The sequence below is a fragment of the Anoplophora glabripennis genome, unplaced genomic scaffold (assembly GCF_000390285.2).
Source record: "Anoplophora glabripennis isolate ALB-LARVAE unplaced genomic scaffold, Agla_2.0 scaffold45, whole genome shotgun sequence".
Lineage (NCBI taxonomy): Eukaryota > Metazoa > Arthropoda > Insecta > Coleoptera > Cerambycidae > Anoplophora > Anoplophora glabripennis.
The window spans coordinates 1,195,841-1,216,814 of record NW_019416437.1 but is presented as its reverse complement, the minus strand read 5'-3'; the positions used below and the strand labels follow the sequence as shown (position 1 = coordinate 1,216,814).

At 31.3% G+C, this 20,974-nt stretch overlaps 1 protein-coding gene across 3 annotated transcripts in view; it reads right to left on the bottom strand.

Annotated features, from left to right (window-relative positions):
- The window catches only part of LOC108917110 (acetylcholine receptor subunit alpha-like), a 238,116-nt gene that overhangs the window by 138,630 nt on the left and 78,512 nt on the right, over positions 1-20,974 (bottom strand). For 2 of the 3 annotated variants that reach the window (XM_018723554.1, XM_018723556.1), the window contains exon 2: positions 8,053-8,192. In XM_018723554.1, the coding sequence (XP_018579070.1) occupies positions 8,053-8,192 (140 nt within the window). Of the gene's footprint in view, positions 1-8,052; positions 8,193-11,708; positions 11,752-20,974 lie in introns of those variants that run through there. The other variant, XM_018723557.1, reaches the window with a different exon arrangement.

Genomic DNA, 20,974 nt, shown 5'->3' with positions numbered 1-20,974 from the left:
TTAAGGTATTAAATGACGGAACTTTTTGTAAAGTCAATTTAATAGTATACCATTTATAAGTAAAACAGCGAATAAAGTTGACTCATAGTATTAATCAAAAGAGCTTGGAGTAAAGAAACAACAAATTGGGTCAATCTAGACAGGATCACCAGAATATAAGCTTCTATAAAACAGTTTCTGGCATTTACTTACAAGAATTAAATTAAGCTAACAGCAATCGACGGCACTGAACGTTCTTTGTTCTAACTGAATTTATGTTAAACGTAACGATGATTATACAGTACCATATTAAACAAACATTTTAAGTATTAGAAGTTTTTTAATTTAGTTAATTATTGCTTCAAAATAAACAAAATTCTGGCTAAATTTTATATAGGGCTGATCTAAAAAGTTTCGTTCCATATTTTAGAAATACTCTACATATTCCAAGTATTCCAACCCAAAATACCTATTTGCGTACTATTACCGACATATACCGTCTAATTAAAAAAGTTTTGCAAAGTTTATTGCCGCACGTAAATTTTATTCAAAAGGTTTTATGACGAATATGACGAAAGATAAGATGACACAGTTTCGTAGCCTCAAACTTCCGTTTGATTTGTTTCAAACTACATCAAATCGATCCTTGGAGCACTTGAAACTTGAAGTGGAGAGACAGCGGCAGTATATTGTGCAAGTTCGACTCGACAAATGGGCTGAGGTAGGAGATTAGTTAGTTTACGAGACACGGGATGACGGCCTCGCTTCCATTGAACGCCGCCACCTAAATCTGACCGTTCAGTGTAAATAACGGCCAAAAGTTAAAGTTAGAAACTGCAGCGGGCTTCATATTTTTGCCCGTTTTGTCAGCTCTTTGGCCCGCAACGGATTTGCGCCGTGCAAGATGAAAATATTTGGACGCTAATCTCGAGGTGGTTTCCACTCTCCGTTATATCTCGGTCATAAATGTCGTGACGTTAATATAGATATCATTCGTTCGTGGTGTAAATTTTGTGGGATTAAAATCCTTACAGAATATATAAATTTTGGTCTTCTTATTTGAAACATTAGATATAAACTGATTAACTCTTTGAATTTACTAAATGAATATAGATGATGATGCTACAAATGTGCTTGCCAAAGACCTAAGTTCCGTCGTAGCACAAAGGACGATTTCAATCATCAATTATCAGCGCCTTGGAAACTACGTATACACGTCTCCCCCAAGAAGTTGCTGGAGGAGTAAAGGCTGAGGCAGCACACATATTACGATCTGCCAAATATACGAATCTGTCTAGAAGAGAAGTTGAAGCTATTAAAAAATTGTAGGAAAATGAAGAAATTCTAACGACGGGATCCCGTTTATAGAATACCAAGAAAAATCCAGTCAAGAAAGTTGAGAACGAGGAAATTATCAACGACTTAATTTGGACTGACTCTAGAACATCCAAAATTAATTGTCTTCCAAAGGTCCACAAACCAAACGTACCACTCAGGACCAATAATCAGAGCAGTTGAATGATTCATCCATTCGACATGCAAATATATCACACCAATAAAAGGATAGACAGAACACCAAGTCAAAAAAGATGTGAAAGTGAATCCGACTAGATTCAGAAGATATCCTAGTGAATTTTGACGTGATATTTTTATTCACAAAACTTCTAATTAAAGAAGCTTTGGAAGAACTTCATCGCAGGCTTAATTTGGACTGACTCTAGAACATCCAAAATTAATTGTCTTCCAAAAGTCCACAAACCAAACGTACCACTCAGGGCCAATAATCAGAGCAGTTGAATGATTCATCCATTCCACATGCAAATATATCACACCAATAAAAGTATAGACAGAACACCAAGTCAAAAAAGCTGTGAAAGTGAATCCGACTAGATTCAGAAGATATCCTAGTGAATTTTGACGTGATATTTTTATTCACAAAAAAAAAATAAAAATTAAAGAAGCTTTGAAAGAACTTCATCGCAGGTTCACTGCAGAAGAAATGAGTGGGAATTTAGTAGACTTGGTTAAACTATTCACCAGATAAACCCTTCTTCTGCTTTAGAAATCAGTTTTATGAACAAACTGAAGAAGTAGCTCCTTGACCCCATGTCTGGCAATATCTACATGAAAACCTTTGAGAAGAAAGCTCTAGAGTCAGCATCTCTAAAACCAACATGTGTTGTTTCTGATATGTTGACGATATATTTACTATGGATTACTGGTCCTATGGATACAGCAAATGAAACACATCGGGATATAATCATGAAGATGAGAGAATACCCTTCAACTCCTAGTTACTCTTATTAAGAAATAATCACATATCACCCCAGTACAGTCTGTACAGAAAGCCAACTTACACATCATCATCTGAGCGAAAAAAAAGGTATGCTCTTAGAGGAATTGGATACATGAACAGGACTATAGAACAAATCATCAGAAGGATTCCTAGGACAAGGAAAGAAAGGAATATCTGGCTAGCACTTATCTAGCCGACAGGGTGTTAGAAGTTTGACTGCCTTCATTTTAACAGACGATAGAATACATTAAAATAAACCAAAACTTATATGATATGGGTCCTAAACTCAACCATTTCCGAGAAAAAAAATTATCAAAATCTCCAATTTGATGTACAAAAGTTCGATTAATAAGGAACATTGACATAACTGCGTGCATAGAATACCATAAAATACAATGTTTATCACTTTTTTGAACTTCTTTATGCTTAATTAGCGTTGTAATAAATGTAAAATTCGATAAAATTCATATGGAGCAATGTGACAACGACGCGGCGGACAACACGAGGTACTAAGTTATTCAGTTAGTATCTGGAATTGTCTGAGTGCTTTTTGTGACCACTATTTCCTTTTCTTGGGGTGTTTTCCAGCGAGTGCGCGAAAATTGAATTCTAAGCTGTCGTGCGTGCTCGAAAATGATGATGGACATTTTGAGCATATGTTGTAGTTTGTTTTGTACTTGTGCGTTTAAAAATTACTGGATTTTGCTTTTTGGTAAGTACCTAAATTATTTTTAATACGTATGATTATTTGGATGACGTGAATTTTTGTGTACTTTAATGACATAATTTTCAAATTCATAATCTGATTAAAAGTTAAGTTCCTGATTTAAGAGATTCATAATTACTAAAATTCGAGCTAAAATTAAAAGCACAACACTATCTTCGTACTACAAAATCGATAAATTTTATTTTATTTATTTAAAAACTGGAAAACAATTAATTGTCTTGATATTTACTAAATGTTTCACAATAATAGTTGTTTACATTTTTTCCGTAGGACAAGTCTGCCTCGTGCACACGTGGTATGGATCAGCTATGTAGCGTTAGGTTAAGCGCTGTTGTCACTTTGTGATGAAACTCCTCAATAATAATACTCGCTGTATTTTGGAAACTGTTAATCTTGTGCCCTGTAATACACAACTTTTTTGTTCATTTATGATTACTCCATCTTATGCTGAAGTAATAGCAGTTAAACTTCTTTCACCCTGACACCCTGTATACAAGGATGTACTGAGAGACGATAATATATTATTTCTGAAGATACGATCTTCTGTAAAATTCCTGTTATATACGGCATTTCACGTAGAGTTAAAGAAACGCAAGTGTCACTTGAAGAATAACAACGAAACAAAACAGTAATTACTCTATAGGTAATAGAAATCCAGAAGAATCAAGATAATTTTCGTCTAGACGAGGAGTAACAACTACCCGAAATTTGGAACAAACATGTCCGCAAAATTCAAGGGCAGAACCGGTAAATAGAAGCTAAGCGCTGGAACGCCGTGGGCCAGTGCGCATAGTGAATATAGACACATATTCTCAAAACCTACAAAACAAAGTTATGTCACTTTTTTATATTGTCACATTAGGTATTTTAAAATATGTTGCTCACATCTTTCTGCACTTAAGTCAGAAAGATAAATTTATGACTACAATTTTAATCAGTACTTCTTAGTTTCTAGTACGTTTACCGTGAGGTGAACATTTTACCCTTTTTTCAACAGTTTCAAGGTAGGTCCACCAGTATAATAATAATAATAATAATTTATTGATGTCAGAACATAATATAAATGTTTACACAAGTCACAAAAGAAATATGACACCAAAAGTATCAGTCATTAAAAATAGATTTAAACTAAAGCACAGATATGTGAATAAATCATTAAAAAAAATACTACAAATAAATAATATAGATACAAAAAAGGCACTATTACAAAATACATAAAGAAATACACAGCAGACACATTACAAGAGCAACAAAATCATCATTAAAATAATCATCAAATGAGTAAAAAGCCTTCATTTTAAGAATATTCTTTATTCTCATTTTATAGTGAGCATTACACAAGGACCTAATTGCTTCAGGTAGCATATTAAAAAAGCGCACGCAATAGTAATTAGAACCGACTCTAGTTCTACTTAGTCTAAGAGGAACAGGGTTTATATTGTACCTGTTTCTAGTAGGATAATGACGAAACATATGGATATTTTCCTTAATGTACAAGAGACATTCTAAGATATAGACACTTGATAGTGTAAGTATGCCATATTTCTTAAATTGTTGTTTACAATCCGCTCTATAGCGAAACCCAGCAATAATGCTAATACATTTGCGTTGTAATTTAAAAATTGTATCTGCTTGACAAGAATGACCCTAATTCAAAATAGCATAGCACAGATGTGAGTGAAAAAAACCATAATAGGCTGACAGCATTGTTTTTATCGAAACAGAATTAACAAGGCTTCTGATCAGGAACATCTTTCTAGATAGTTTTTTAGATAACTCGTCGATATGTTGCTTCCAAGACATTTGGCGATCAATGTTCACTCCGAGAAATTTCACTTGCTAGGCGCAATTGGTGAACTCATCATGCACATAACGCAAAGTAAACAAAATAGATTGAGTTTTGTTGTGATTGAGATACACTTTATTTGCCAAAAACCACTGCTTAACGTTACCCTGTGTTGTTTGGACATTATTACGAAGAACAGTATAGGTTGAATATGCATATTCCAGCAAAGTATTTACACTTATTAATTACAAAAATATGTGCTCTGTGTCCATATGAAACCATCTATGCCAAAATATTTCGTGTGAGTTTCAAATATTGGGATTCTGTTCCTTTCGAAATAGTCAATTTGCAGTTATATCTCAAAATATTTTAGTTTCTTTAAAAATAATGAACAAGCTAAAGAAGTAAATAGCGATATAAACTTTATTTTATATAAGGATGATAACTGTGTAGCAATGTTACTAGAGAAGAGATAATAATGGACGCTAATAAATTAGTAGGTGGATATAGCGTAAAGTATACATATGTATATGTATATTAACTTTATTATTAAATGGGTACCTACTATAAAATCAGGGTTGAAAACTGTAAAACGAGCATTATCGTAGGCATAAATAAATGCATATTTCCAAAATCAATTAAAAGCCACTGAAATATGGGATTCTAATGGGTTATTATCAATAAATGTCACATTATTTTGCAGTATTACATTTTGTTTCGTGTTTTCCTCGATAGATAATAATTAAAACGCATTTACTCAGTAATAACCCTAAATTTTAAGTGCATGAACGGCTGTTATTACTATGATATCCACCAACTCTTAACTAGTTAATTAATATGCAGCTTGCATAAAAATTTAATTTCCTTCAGAAGCTGCATAAATTTGTGACAACAAACAGTGAAAAAAAATATTTTTTTTAATTTAGACATTAATAACAGATGTTTAAAATGAAAAAATTTAAATAATGTTATGTGCTCAAGAAAGAATTGTGACGTCATTTAGTGCGACCGAGAACACAACCTGCTTCTTGGCCGTCCGATGTCTTGTCAACAATTCCCATGCCGACGCGACGAGTAACCTAATCTAAACAAACGTGAATGTGCGGAGCCTGGAAGTAAATGCTGTGGGCCGTCCTGCCCCGACTTCTCGATTCTCGATCGCACTAAATGACGTCACGAATTAGCGCAGCACGAACACCCGTTTAAAACTTTATTGGTTTTCGCGCCAAACTAAATAATTATTAATTAACATATTCTAAAATATTTCTAATATTTTTAATACATGATTACCTATATAAGGTTACTGATTATTTCCAGACATATAGAAAAATATATGAAAGTTATCCATTGCATATTTACAGTGGCGTATATTGAAAATGTGATAAGCCTTGTTTATACAAATTATATGCCAAACCATCCATTTTATTAAAGGAAGGAGATTTGGAAGTTTGGTTTGGACCTCTATCGCTTAATATAAGCGAAAACTTTTCAGGGATAATATCACTCATTATAACAAAAAATAAGTTTTTTATTAACCAGGTTCATGATATATACAGGGTGTTTCTAAATAAATGTCGCAACAAAAAACTGTAAATTCCTCTTGAAAAAAGAAACACTTTTTTCCTCTTCCATTTTTCACTCCGGGCTTTCGCTTTCGAGATACACGGTGTCAAAACTTTAATTTTTTTTGAGTTTTTCGCCAATATCTTAGGAATCGTTTGAACTACAGGACTGAGTTTTTGTACACACATTACCACTATTAATAGCTACTTTTTCGCACCCTTCTCGAATTCATTGGACGTGCCAGTGGTGGAGATTTTAAGGCATAGTAAGGGTTTCCCCCCCCCCCTTAAATTTTACGCCACTGGAAAAATTGACTTTTGACAGCACATTCTTAAGCGCCAATGAATTTTACACAATAAGAGTTCCCTTGGTTCATTGCTCTAAAGTCAACCGTTTTCAAGAAAATTGACTTTTTATGAACAAAAGCAAACATTTTGCTAACGTTTCGAAAATCTTTTGTAATTCAAAAAATAGGTAGTAATAATTAACAATTTTAACGAAATTTAACAACAGATAGGATTTTAACTTTTTTTTATCAATTTGGCGAGTAAAATTTACAGAAACTGATCAAAATTACGTCCGTTGGCTTGAATGCACGCATTACATCTTCTAATCATGTTTCTTTCTGCCGCTGCGGCTTCACCTCTATCGGTCAACTTTTCGATAGTATTGACATGGAATGTTAGCAAAATGTTTGCTTTTGTTCATAAAAAGTCATTTTTCTTGAAAACGGTTGACTTTAGAGCAATGAACCAAGAGAACTCTTATTGTGTAAAATTCATTGGCGCTTTAGAATTTGCTGTCAAAAGTCAATTTTTCCAGTGGCATAAAATTTAGGGGGGGGGAAACCCTTACGATACCTTGAAATCTCTACCACTGGCACGTCCAATGAATTCGAGAAGGGTGCGAAAAAGTAGCTATTAATAATGATAATGTGTGTACAAAAGCTCAGTCCTGTAGTTCAAACGATTCCTAAGATATTGGCGAAAAACTAAAAAAAAATTAAAGTTTTGACACCGTGTATCTCGAAAACGAAAGCCCGGAGAGAAAAATGGAAAAGGAAATAAATGTTTCTTTTTTCAAGAGGAATTTACAGATTTCCGTTGTGACACTTATTTAGGAACACCCTATATATGACATGATAGATTGAAAGTTAAACACACTGTTCAATCAATTTCTAAAGAAACAATGAAGAATCAGTCTGAAGGTTTTATGATTTAAACATTAAACAATGCATTCTGCCAAATAAAATTAAAAGGAGCAGAATGTTAGACTGGAAATGGTTCACACAAATCTGTAAAAAAAAATTCCTTTGACTCAAATATCCTTTTTGTAATTATTGCAATTCGTCGGACCCCACATAATTCTGACGCCACTGATTACTATTTGTTAACATTTTAGAAGAAGGTATCCATATAGGAATCCTTTCAGGAAAAAATGTTACTCTCGTCTTTTTGTTTTTTTTTGTGGGGATAAAAGTGAATTCAATATCATTCTTTTCAAAAGTAACTTACAATTAGCCCAGATTTTTTGATAGCATTCCGTTTACTTAATCAGCTTACATGAATTTTAAAATACTAAAAACTAAATAATTTCATTTAATTTGCCGCAATAATTTGTGTTGATTAATGTTTCCAAAACTAGATAATAATATAACTTCAGCTTTGCTTACTTTGTATGTAATGGTAATTTGATACTTACAACATCAATGAGTTGAGATAACTTGAGCTTAATTTTAACGGTGAGAGCATCTGTAACGTTAACGACGGGTCGCACCAATTTATTATAATTTGAGAGTAAGTCATCGTAGAGACGTTTGGCATCTGGATTACCGGAACATCCTGTAACAAATGAAGGGATTTAATACAACGCATCTGAAGTGAATTACAAATTTACATGGGTCATACTCCCTATAGGATAGTAAGTTTTAGTTTCTTGTTTTAAATAGGATTATTTCACAGAGTATAGGTTCCCATGCATAACAAATTTTAAACAGGTAGATACGAGCCGGGTTGTATTGACATACAAATTGACAAAATATGTGCTTGTATAAAGAAAGGATTTACTATTTTCTTAAATTACTGTGCTCGTAAATTTGTCAAGGTCATAGAATATTTGGTACCTGAATAAAACGTGAGAAGAGTGTTCAAAAATAGTGATTAAAAAAATAGAGAATAAATATATTTCAAGGTTTATTAAATAGAAATATTTTGTTAAATATAAGAAGGATCAACTGATATATTAAAATTAATTTCTTTTTCTAGGAAAAACTGAGAGAATATATAATTGCGATGATTCCCAATAATAAAAAAATAATAAATTGTCTATAGTCTATCGATAATAAAGTCTATAACCAACATATTTCAAATCAACAAAGTAAAAATTGCTGCTCCTGTTACTTAATAGGAATTTGGTGTTCTGGGCAATTACTGTCATCGTTATTCTTTCGAAATTGAATTTGTTGAGTAAACAGACACATCTAAGAGAACGTTATCTCAACAAACACGAGAATAATTGTGATGTGATGATCATCCCCTAAAGTTTAAGTAATATGAAACTTGTATCAAGAAATGGGTATAAGGGCACCCGTCCTAGTTCGTTCACGTTCATATAACGCCAAAAGCTCTAATGGCTCGATAAGTCAGACTATGTTGCGAGGATACCTGGCCATATACCGGAGTAATAAAAATAATAAAGATAAGTTCATGAACTCAGTGTTTTTTTCCTTCAGCATCAAAGTCATTTTCTAATGCTCTGTTAGAAAAGGATCAATTTTCTTACTTCAAGAATGAAAACGGAAATAGTTTTTATCATACATAGTACATGTAATAATAATAACAATACAGGGTGTCCGGAAAAAATAGGTGATACTTCAGCAACAGCTTCCTTGAGTTATGACCCATGGAAAAAGTTTTTTCTTTTAATTTTTTACAAAATCTCCCTTATTTTTTAAGATATTTGAATAAAACTTGGTAGGTGAAGTTTTTTGGGTAGAAAAATGTGGGAAATCTAGAAAAACTAGCAACAGTGTTGTACATGACGTCACACGTGTGTGAACTTAATGAAGAATAGAGACGTAGAAATTACGAAAGACGGTGTTTAGTTTCTGAGTTGTTACATATTATTCTACTGCTAATATCCTAATCTATCAGTAAAGCATCGAAATAAAGTGTTCTATTCACACTAATAATTTGTCACAAGCCTGAGGAAATTGCGTCTACCTACATTTTCTACGTAATCATTTACAAATAGCTTAATATTTAGAAGTAATCTAATATAATTAAATTTTAATCACTATTCTAGTTAGAAGTCAACATCTACGTAGATATAATTTTCTGGATGTAGACTTTTTGATCTATCTTTTAAACAATTTTAGATACTTGATATATTAAGGCAAATTAATTAATTGTATGTCGGTACAATATGTAGGTTGCTATTTTTTGGGCCCTCACATCTATGTCAGCTCAATTATTAACAGAAATCTATCAATCAGTTAAACATCAATCAAGAAGTGTACAACTAAAAGTTAAACATATGTTACTACTCGTATTAGGCCAGTATATAGAGTTGGACGCGTTAAATAAGCGAAATTCGCTTGAAAATAATATATTTGACAGTTTGTAACTCCGTTGTTTTTTAACGAATCTTGACGATTTTTTTTTAACTTAAAGCTCTTTTCATAAGCTTTCCGAATATATAATAATATATGACTATATCACGCTTGTGCGTCGTATATTTCATTTTGCAACTAAGGCTGAAAAATAAAAAAAAATTCCAGGTTGCAAATTTGAAATAAAAAAAAATTATAGATTTCAATGTATTATTATGAAATCTACTATGAAAGAAATCATTACAATTGTGGAAGATCCTCGGGATCGTCCAGACTAATAATTAGTTAATTTGTTTATAAGGCCATTACTTGTAAACTATTCAACTTACCGATTCCAGATATCGTGTGAGTTATTAGACAGTTATAAGGAATGAGAGGATGCGATGCCAAAATGTTCTGGCAATAATAACGCAGTTTATAAATGTTTAATTCAAAAGTCATAAATAAACTTCTTCTGTTTATAACTTTTGATCTAATCAATATTTTTTGACGCTCAAGTCTAGTTTTATAGGTCTTTTGAAGACGAAGAAAAAGTACTTTACTGTTTTCTCGTGGAAATGAACAGAAAAAAGTTATAAGCGAAAAACGTGAATTTACGTAAAATTATACAATTAACCACCCTGTAAATAATCTTCCCCCATTTTTATGACTGTGGAAACTAATATGTTGTACATAATATTTAGCATCTATAGTGATAAATTCAGCTTGCCGAAACAAAAAGTCGCGAAATGGTCATTTCCCAGCTTTTTACCTGGCCTATATATCTCAGTATGCGTCGATTTTTGTACAGCGGTTTAAACTGTAAATTCCTATTATTTCCTAACTTTATTTCTTCGTGTTTAGTTTTAAAATTTCTCGTCAGATGACCATGATGAAATTTTTTAGTGTTTTCTAAGTCTGTTGTAACTTGATATAGTTTTCTGGACCATTTTAAACCAAAAAACCTTAATGAGGCAAGGATTTGAAGCGACTAGTTTTAAAGATACATAAGTGTTGAAGTTAGAAATATCTGACGATGTCTGACTTAAATTTATAGATGGTGAGCTAATGATATAATTAATTAAAGGTAAAATCCATTAAATAGTAGGTATCTACCAATGTTGGATATATTAAAAGTCACTGTTACTGCTGTTACTAAGAACTCCAGGATTTTGAAGCTAATGAGTTTTTTTGAAAATTTGGTAGTGTAATTCCTAAGGTTATTTTAAGAAACACAAGCCATTTTCGTGTCATTAATTTTTAAGTTTTGAAGAACTGTTGAGTACATTTGTATTGTGTTTTAGTTTATTTAGTGAAATCGCGAAAAAATATCTCCTTCATTAGTTACGCAAAAATTAATTTCAAGGATATTGTGGGAAACAACTACTCTGCGAACTAATGTTCTGAACAATATTGAATACACCCCCGATATCTAGTAAATAGTTAAAATTATTCATTATTCACAGACATGATTCTTGACTTTTGCATATCTAAATTTCTAATATCAATGAATGTTTGACTTCATTTGAAGATTTTTTAGAAAAATCTTTGAATTTTAGTAACTAAATACCTACTTTTACAAATGAGTCAAAATACGAGAGCTAATCAGAGAATATCCCCCGATATCTAGTAAATAGTTAAAATTATTCATTATTTACAGACATGATTCTTGACTTTTGCATATCCAAATTTCTAATATCGATGAATGTTTGACTTCATTTGAAGATTTTTTAGAAAAAATTTTGAATTTGAGTAACTAAACACCTACTTTTACAAAAGAGTAAAAATACGAGAGCTAATCAGAGAATATTTTTTATTTCAACACCCTATACACAGAAAAATGTAGTGATAAAAATTATTCTCCTTTTATATTCCCATATTCGGGCAAGCTTCATTAAATCTCTAACTGCCGGAATAAAGTCTTTCCTAGGCTGCCATTGGGCAAATTTTGGTTAATCATCGCCACTTTACAATCCACTTTAACATCAATCAAATTTATTTGCATTAATAGAAGTAAAAGCGCCATTAAAACTATAAAACTACCATGGCGGAACTTACAGCCAGTCTTTAAACTGTGCTTGCATGTCGGCTCATAAACCACATATTGCCCATAAACAATGTTAACGGCTAAATAGTCGGAGGAAAACCGATCTATAAAATTGTAAAGGAAGGTTGTTCGCGATATCTGCCATCAAGAATTCAATACAATCATAAAGGGATCTCCGAGATACGGTTGAAAAGTTTTCTGTTTTCAGCCGAGTGTGCTTGAGGGTTTCGGATATTTGCGGAATAACACCGTTTGCTCATCGCCGTGGAAGATCTTTTCTACGATGCATAACTTGCCAGCTGCTTTATATTTTAGGTTGCCTGTATCGAAGAATTTATAAAAGAATATTTTTCAAAAATTTTATTGTGGCAATGATTACTGTATTTCACGTTTTACAAATAGTACTCTAGAAAATTATTGCCTAATATTAAACTAACCTGTAGCAGTTATCATCGTATATTAACGTATTCGCAACTATCAGAGAGACAATAAATTGTTTGGGCACGATCGTTACTACTGATAAACCAAATTATTACGTTTTATTTACCAAAGTGGACAATTTTTTGTTAGCGAAGTAGGTCAATAACGTTTTAGAAAAGTAACCGGCTGGTAACAAAAAAGAAACTTCTAAGTCAGAATGGTAAATGTTCCTTTCAACTGCACTACAGTATATGCATCTTTTTCTGGCGATAATTTAATGCCATCTAGTGAAAGCTCAAACTGAAATCAGACATTTACGAGAAAATTTTAATAGCAAAAAATTGTCAAACAATAGAAATAATGTATCAGTAACTTTATTTCAATTTTTATTGTCGTTTATAAAATTCATGAAAAAAGTAACAGTCTTCAAAATTGTTCGCAAAAGATGGCGAAGTTAAAATGATAATTTCACCACTTGAAAGTAATTTTTTGCTACGTTTTTGCAATATACTTTTCGCATAAAATGCCTGTTATTGTAATTTGTTCTCTTATAGTGTACAGGGTGTATTTGTAACAGGATTGTTGGCAACCTACAGTGCATGCGGAGGGAAATAGTGTGTACATTTAACTGTGAATTTGAATGTTTTTTCATCGCTGGAAACCATCAACAGGTTGCTTTGGCTGTCCTGTAGACAGGTCTGTTGTCTAACTAGTGACTATTATTCACTGTCAAGATCGGCGTCGCATATTATAAAGTTTTTAAACTTCCCCTAGGAAAGTAATCTTGGGGATTTAAATCAGGTGATCTAGGTTGGTTGGATTGACGTTGATAATTTGAAATTTAATCTTAATTAAAGAGAGAACGGTGCTTACAAAGTAACTATTAGCAGAAATTTTACTTATATCCACGCTCTGGGTAAAACTGATAACTTTTCTAATACCATTTCTAAAATTGTTTGATAACTTAATGTAGCACCCGTTTTTTCAAGTACTTATTTCGGAATATAATGGATAGTACTCCAACTGACGCGCTATAACTTAAGTCTTCCAATATCATCAGTACATTTCAGGAAAGTCCCAGTCTCTTTTTATACATCTTTTTTATCTAAAATTTAACACTGTAAATCGGACAGTTTAGAAAATATGTTTGTAGGAACTTTTTTCTTAGAAGTAACTGATAAATCCCCATTTTTATTATCGGAACATACCCGCCCTATATGTATCTCAAAATACGATACTAATTTTATTTCTCAAATTCAGTCCAAATCATCAAACAAAATGAGTTCTCGACTGCGTATTGAGCAATTTTTACAGGATTTTTAATGGAAAATAAATCACGACGGTATTAGCTAATTTTTATAACTACATGTAAATAAATTAATTTTGAATATTTGTTTTAAGTTACAATCATATTTATTTGGCATAGCTGGCGTTTATTTGTGTATCGAGTTGACGTATGTGAAATTTGATATTGTGCACAGACATCTGTTAGCTTTTAGTCCAATGCGAAACATTTCTCACGACAATTTTTTTTCTGTGATACGTAAATGCAGAATATACAGTGAAGCCTATTGGGATTAATATAATATCAAGAATACATGCTGAAATTGTTTTGTTTTCTGAATTTACCAGATGCTGGTTTATGTACCGGTCACAGTATAAAACGTAATCAATGTATCAATTACATTTCCGAACAATAGAAGTGATGATCTTACGACCATCAAACATTCATCCACCGTGGCAGGACAATTGAGCTTCAGACAATCTTCGCGTATCAAGGAAACAAAAACAATAATGTTATTTCTGTTAACGAAAACGTTAAATGGATTGAAATACTATTTTTAATTTTATAAGTAAAAAACACTGGTGTCTTGTGTTCATATTTTGGTTTCTTATTAGCAGTCTGAAAACAGTAAAATCATGACATGTTAATACATAAGTATATAAATAAAATAATACCCACTACATTGATAATGCAAAGGCTTTGATAACTGGACATAAAATTCGATATTATTTCAATCTTTCAAAACTGTAGCAAAATATGCGGTCCGCAAGAAAGTATGAACATAAACTGTTCACAATTAATACATTTTATGAATTTGAAGAAAAAATAGATGTTTAGATAAATTTGTATAATTTTACACATATTTAAGTATAAAAACGAACTTTACAAAATTAAATAATGTTATTAAAGGCCACATAAATTCAGTCTGAGCTTTCATTTAAAATTTAATATTTATTTGTTGGCATAAATTAAAAAATAAAATTAATTAGGTAATCTTTTTTTAGGCAAACCTTAAGCATATGTCCAATCTTATAACGCAATGTGATTCGTGTTGAAGTTATGACATCATCAATGATTTTTTTTTTAATAAATAGAATTACTTTTAAGCTATTTTTGAAAAATTCTTTAAGGAACGAAGTTTTCGTTCAAAATTGTTTAAATTGGTCATGATTTAAAATTGAAAGATAAATTTCTTTTTAATTCAGCATTAATTTACACATTACTAAAGACACTAACAGATATATTTCACAATTTTTAAACTTGAATAGTAAAAGAAGTTTAGATGGAAAAGTCCGATATGTATTTTCGTTAAAAAAGGTTTTTTACTAGTGTAAATAAAAAAAGGGTTTAGAATTTTTTAATTTAATTTACGAATGTACTGGATTCCTCTTTAAAATAATGTTCAATAATTGATTTTAAATTCTTACCGATGTTGATTTCCCAATCTATGCTCTCTAAATCTTTGTAAATTATATTTGACGGTATTAAATTACCACAGATTGTTGAACATCATTGTAAAAATACCAGGATAATAATAATTTATTCGTAAGTGACCTACTGGTGTTAGTCTTTCATGACAAAAATGTGGGTTCGATCCTCTTGATCAGACAACAATATATTAGCTTTGCTCGTAGAAGAGAGGTAGGAATGAGATTTCTCTCTTTCCTTCACTGAATGCTGGTTAGGGCTCAAAGTTTCTAGACAGACAAGGTTACCAAGAACGATATCTGACTGACAAATCGCTAGCTGATATGAATTTCTATCAAATGCAGGACCGTTTGCAAAATTTTTATCGTGTTTCTGTTAGATCAACATCAATGGTACCGCAGGTTATAATAACAAAACTTTTTTATATTATATTTTATAGAATGAAATCTTTCTTTTTTAAAAAAATTGCGTATGTTTAGATGTACAAAAATGTTATTGAATTACCAATGCTTTCTAAAAAATGATTAGTAAATCTAAAGACTTTAATGATTAAAAACCTTGTAGTAATATGTTTCTAGTTGCAGTTCATTTTATTCTCAGACATATGGCTGATTGCATAGATTCATGTTGAACTGTCACGGATTTGACAGAGTATACTGCCAAATCTATGTAGTCAGTAATGTGTCAGTATTATAAGTTAAAAGAAGATTAATTTCTAATTTTATAGATTTAATAAAAGTTCTTTTAGTTAATAATACATACGAAAATACAAAAACAAACAACCCTCAAAATACCAGCACCTGACAAAGTACGGATGCATTTTGTTAACTGAGATATCTAATTCATATGCCGAGATGCAGAAAGTTACTCCACCCCTTACCTCCCTGGTCTTAAAACTAAATTAGGTAACTTGTCCCTATAAAAATCTTCAGTCAAAGTTCACTCTTGCGCAAATGGATCCAATTTCTGGATTTTCCTTAGGGCTAGTAAGGGATATACAAATAATAAATCATTAATTAAATAGGACTTTTCAAATATTTAATGAAAATAAATGTACCATTGTTACTGTTTTAGACAAGTGTATGAAGTATGTATAACCCAATTCGTATAAAATTTTGCAAGGGTCCCACAAGTACAGTTATTTCTGCTTTACCATGTCCGGGAAATGTCATAAATATCTATGCCCTCTTCTATGTCTCCATATCCCGCACGTATTCCTTTAGATATAAATCATACTTTTGCCGCTACTGTTACAACGTTCCTTTTAATGCTTCCGTAGGTTTGATGAGAATTGTAGTATTATTACTAGAAATGTATTACCTACTGTACCTACCTGCTGACAGATATTTTGAATTTATGTACATGTTTATATGTGAAACCTTTATATAATAACGGAACCCGCAAATGAACTGATTGTTGATTTAAAAAGCTATCTAACATTGTTTATACCTGAATATCAATCTTTAACATTAATATTTTTAAATTTCCACCATTCAAATCGAAAATTATCAGGGGTTAAAATTTTGCATGAATTGAATTTTGTATCTATGACAAAACAAATCATAATCTTATCAACTGGTGCCAATAATTCGTTTCAAAGTTGAGAATGTTTTAATTAAAAAACATTTATTCAACAAAAGATGCTTTAATTTCTGCAGCTACATGTTTCGTGCAAATTGCAGGAAATTAACATTGATTTAAAATTCAGAAGCGCATGAATACTTTACAGTAACCACTTTGTAGGTCATAATCGTTCCAGTTAGGCTTTTCCACATTTAAGTAATTTACGATGTACCGCATTACGTTTTCCTTAATAACTTTGAAATCGTAGAAACTCAGACGAGAATAGTTCAAAGTGATAATAGATTTAATTAGTCACAGCAGAATTTTGCTTTTGGGAAAACTTGAAGAACCAGTAAAATAACTGGCTTTATCTTTATTAGCATAATAATATTTAACTATTCCTCACAGAAGTAGACAGTAACAATGCAAATGTGTATTATTAAAATCAATAGAAATATTTTCTTAATTTCCCTGAACTTATTTTAACTTTCTGCACAGTGGTACAGTTTAATTATTGAATTATTGAAATTTTTATACTAAGATATCATTAAAATCTTGATAGAAATTTATTTGTTCCTATTTGTCACATGAGTGAGTCTAGTCTATCTAATTTCGAAGTTCTATAGTTTAAATAAATCTACACATTATACCTATGTATCGTTTATTGACAACTTTATATACAAAAGGTACATGTTGTGTCACTTATATAAAATAAAATATGGAAAGAAGATAGATTGTAAATATGAAAAATTTATTTCATTGTCAATGTACTCCTGAACACTATAAAAAACATTTTCAGTTAAGTATCGCTTAGAAAATGTTTTAAAATTCTTAACATGCATTTCAATAAGTTTATATTGAGCGAAATTAGTTACTAAGAAATTATAAAGTTATAAGTCCAAACTATTTTTTTTAGCAAATTCGATCTTGGATTTTATTTAGGACGATCAAGTCGTCAGCATGCCTTTATTGTAGTTGAGATTATCATACATATGTGTATATAGAGAATCTAGTATGTATAAACAAGGTAATGGAAGAATTTTTAATTTTGGAAATAATGACTTCTGCAAACAGAAGACTCTCTTAAACCATGTTGTAAGTCAAATGATTATTATACTTTGTTTGGAAATGAAAGAGAGTAATAAAACCCCGAGATTAAGTGAACTTTCAGAGGACAACGATTTGCCAAAAATCAGTAGAAGCAAATTATGGGCCGTCTTACGAGAGTTGAATTTTTGCTGGGAAAAGCAGAACAGGAAGTCAGTTCTTATCGATAAAGATGAAATTATTTGTTGGCGAAGATCCTACTTAAGATCAATTAGAAAATTCCGTGACGAAGGGAGGAATATTTATTATCTAGACGAAACTTGGGTCAACGAGGGATATACTGTAACAAAAGTATGGCAAGATAAAAATGTAAAAAGTTTTCGACAAGCATTTTTGGATGGACTTTCAACAGGGTTCAAGGCACCTTCAGGTAAAGGGCGAAGATTAATAGTGACACATATAGGTAGTGCCAGTGGTTTTGTAGATGGCGGTTTACTTTTATTTGAATCTAAAAATACAGGTGACTATCACGAAGACATGAACGCAGATGTTTTCGAAGAGTATTTTACACAGATGTTGGATCTTATTCCTCCGGGGTCTGTAATTGTCATGGATAATGCCAGTTACCATTCACGGCAGACCGAGCGGACGCCTACGACTGCTTGGAGGAAAGCCGATATAATTCAATGGTTATCCGGAAAAAACATTTCTTTTGAAACAAATATGGTGAAAAAGGAACTTTTGACACTTGTCAATCTTAATAAAGATCAGAAAAAATATGTTATCGATGAAATGGCAACAAATCGCCAAATAACGGTACTACGGTTACCACCTTATCACTGTGAACTTAACCCAATCGAATTAGTCTGGGCGCAGGTAAAAGGAGATGTAGCGCGAAATAATACGACGTTTAAATTAAGTGACGTGAAAATTTTGTTAAAAAATTCCTTGGAACGAGTAACTGCAGATAACTGGCAAAGATGTATACATCATGTACAAAAAGAAGAGGAGAAAATGTGGGAACTCGATAATTTAATTGACGTTACTGTGGAACCTATCGTTATCAATCTAGGAGACGAAGATAATTCATCAGAATATTCAGAGGATGAATTTTAATATACCTACTTTTTTATTTTCTTTATTGTACATTTATACAACACTACATTTACTCACCATAATTTGAATTTTCAAAATACATATATTTTTGTGTGGAATAAAAGTCTATTCATTAAATTTAAATAAATATTTTGATAATAATATTGAATAATTTTATTTGAATTACTAAAAACCCTCTTAACCCGGTTATGATGCTTAAAGTAGCCTCATGTTTTGAAATGCTGTTTTTATATTGTTTACTTATAAGAGAAATGGACCGAGAAATTGAAGCGGCATAGACAAAGACGGATTGTCGGGGATTAAATTTTAGCTACCTGCTACAATTTAGTACAGTCCGATCGCACAAAGTTTTGTTAAAAGTAGACCTCATCTATACGGAAAATACATAATATAAAAATATTGAATATAAGCACCAGTACTGCATTTATTTACGATTTGCATACATAATGAGCTTTTATTACTCTCTTTCATTTCTGAACAGACTATAGAGAGAAATAAATAGATCTGAGAAAATCTTGAGACAAGCAATTTTTAAGTTGTGCTACTACATTGCTAATCACTATATTTTAATTTGGTGCTTTGATATAATTAAATATGAGGTTAGGAAGTAACCAATCAATTATACAAGGAACATTAGGTATTGTTTTATTTTGCGCCTGAAACACATACAATTTAAAAATTTAAAAGTTTTTGAAGTTAAGTTTTTTGGTGTATTTCATATAGCATGATGTAAAATTTTATTTTATCTCCAAAAGATACTCTTCTTAAAGTCGCTAAAATCGCACTTCCTAATTTTTTTGCACTCATTTTCCGAACATCCTTTACGAGTATATTCAAATGAAGTTGAATAAAACTAAAGAATATACAACAGCATAAAAAACTTAAATTCTATATAAAAATATACAGATATGTATGTTTGATAAGACACGATGCAGCCAGCCTTTAACACGAGATTTAATTTAACTGGTCACAATGTCTGGAATTTACTCTTGCTGTGATATTGTCATTAAATGTCATTCTTGACGTCACGCCGTTCGTTATTTTGTATACGATACAAATACTGGGAGTTCTTCTTTCATTAAAACCAACATATCCGTTTCCTATACATGAAAGAACTAATTAGATGAGAATTTAAACTTAAATAGTCAAATATCATTCAAATATTAATTCAATATAGTAAAAGTCTATTTAATGATATTTTACAAGTTATTAGACATCACATATAATTAAATGTAATATCAAATTACCGTTTATCGAAATTTTCAAAAATGAAAATAATACAGGGGTTATAAACTCTATGTCATAACTTCAGAAGGTTGTTCCTTGGGTTATTTTGGAGCAAAATCTTCAACAAACTGAAAATTACAGTTTTTCGACGTACAGGGTGTTAAAGTTTTAAAACACTAGCACATTGGAATTTCTCTGAAGATGATAGACGACGATTGGTGAAACTTGGGGTAGTGGTTTAAGTAATTAAGTAACTAACAATCCCAGAATTTGTACACCACTGAATATTTTAGAAATTGTATCAGTACATTTAGAATCTAATGTTATTTCTAAGAGGATAGGTTTAAAACGCTGTTTTCATGTTATTATATTTTCAATTTCAAAATAATCTTAACACACAGCTGAATCTTTAAAAATGACAGAAACTACTGGTATCACAAAAAATATGGAAATTTTTATTTACAATTACAGTGTTACCAACAAAACTCCAGAGAAATCATTAAGCATAGATATTTAAACCCTTTTGATAGCTGCGCCGCTGCATCAAACTTTTAGGGCGTTATTTAAATAAATGTGGGTTACTTTTTTTCTTCAACAATGTATCTCTTGCTAGTGGCTTTAGATCTCGATTCGTTAAACCTTGTCTAAAAAGATCCAAGGGATAATCATTTGAAATTATGACATTTAAAACAAATAGTGAACACAATATTTATAGAATCAGAATTATTTAGCATCCATGCTAAACTAAATACCCAGATAAATTAAATTGTTTTTGGTAAATGTACCATCAAAATTAATACAGATTATTCTGAGACATTTCTTTAAATTACTAATAAAGGAACTTTGGACTAATGAATGGAGCACAAATATATTTTATGCAAAACATCTATTGTCTATTTTA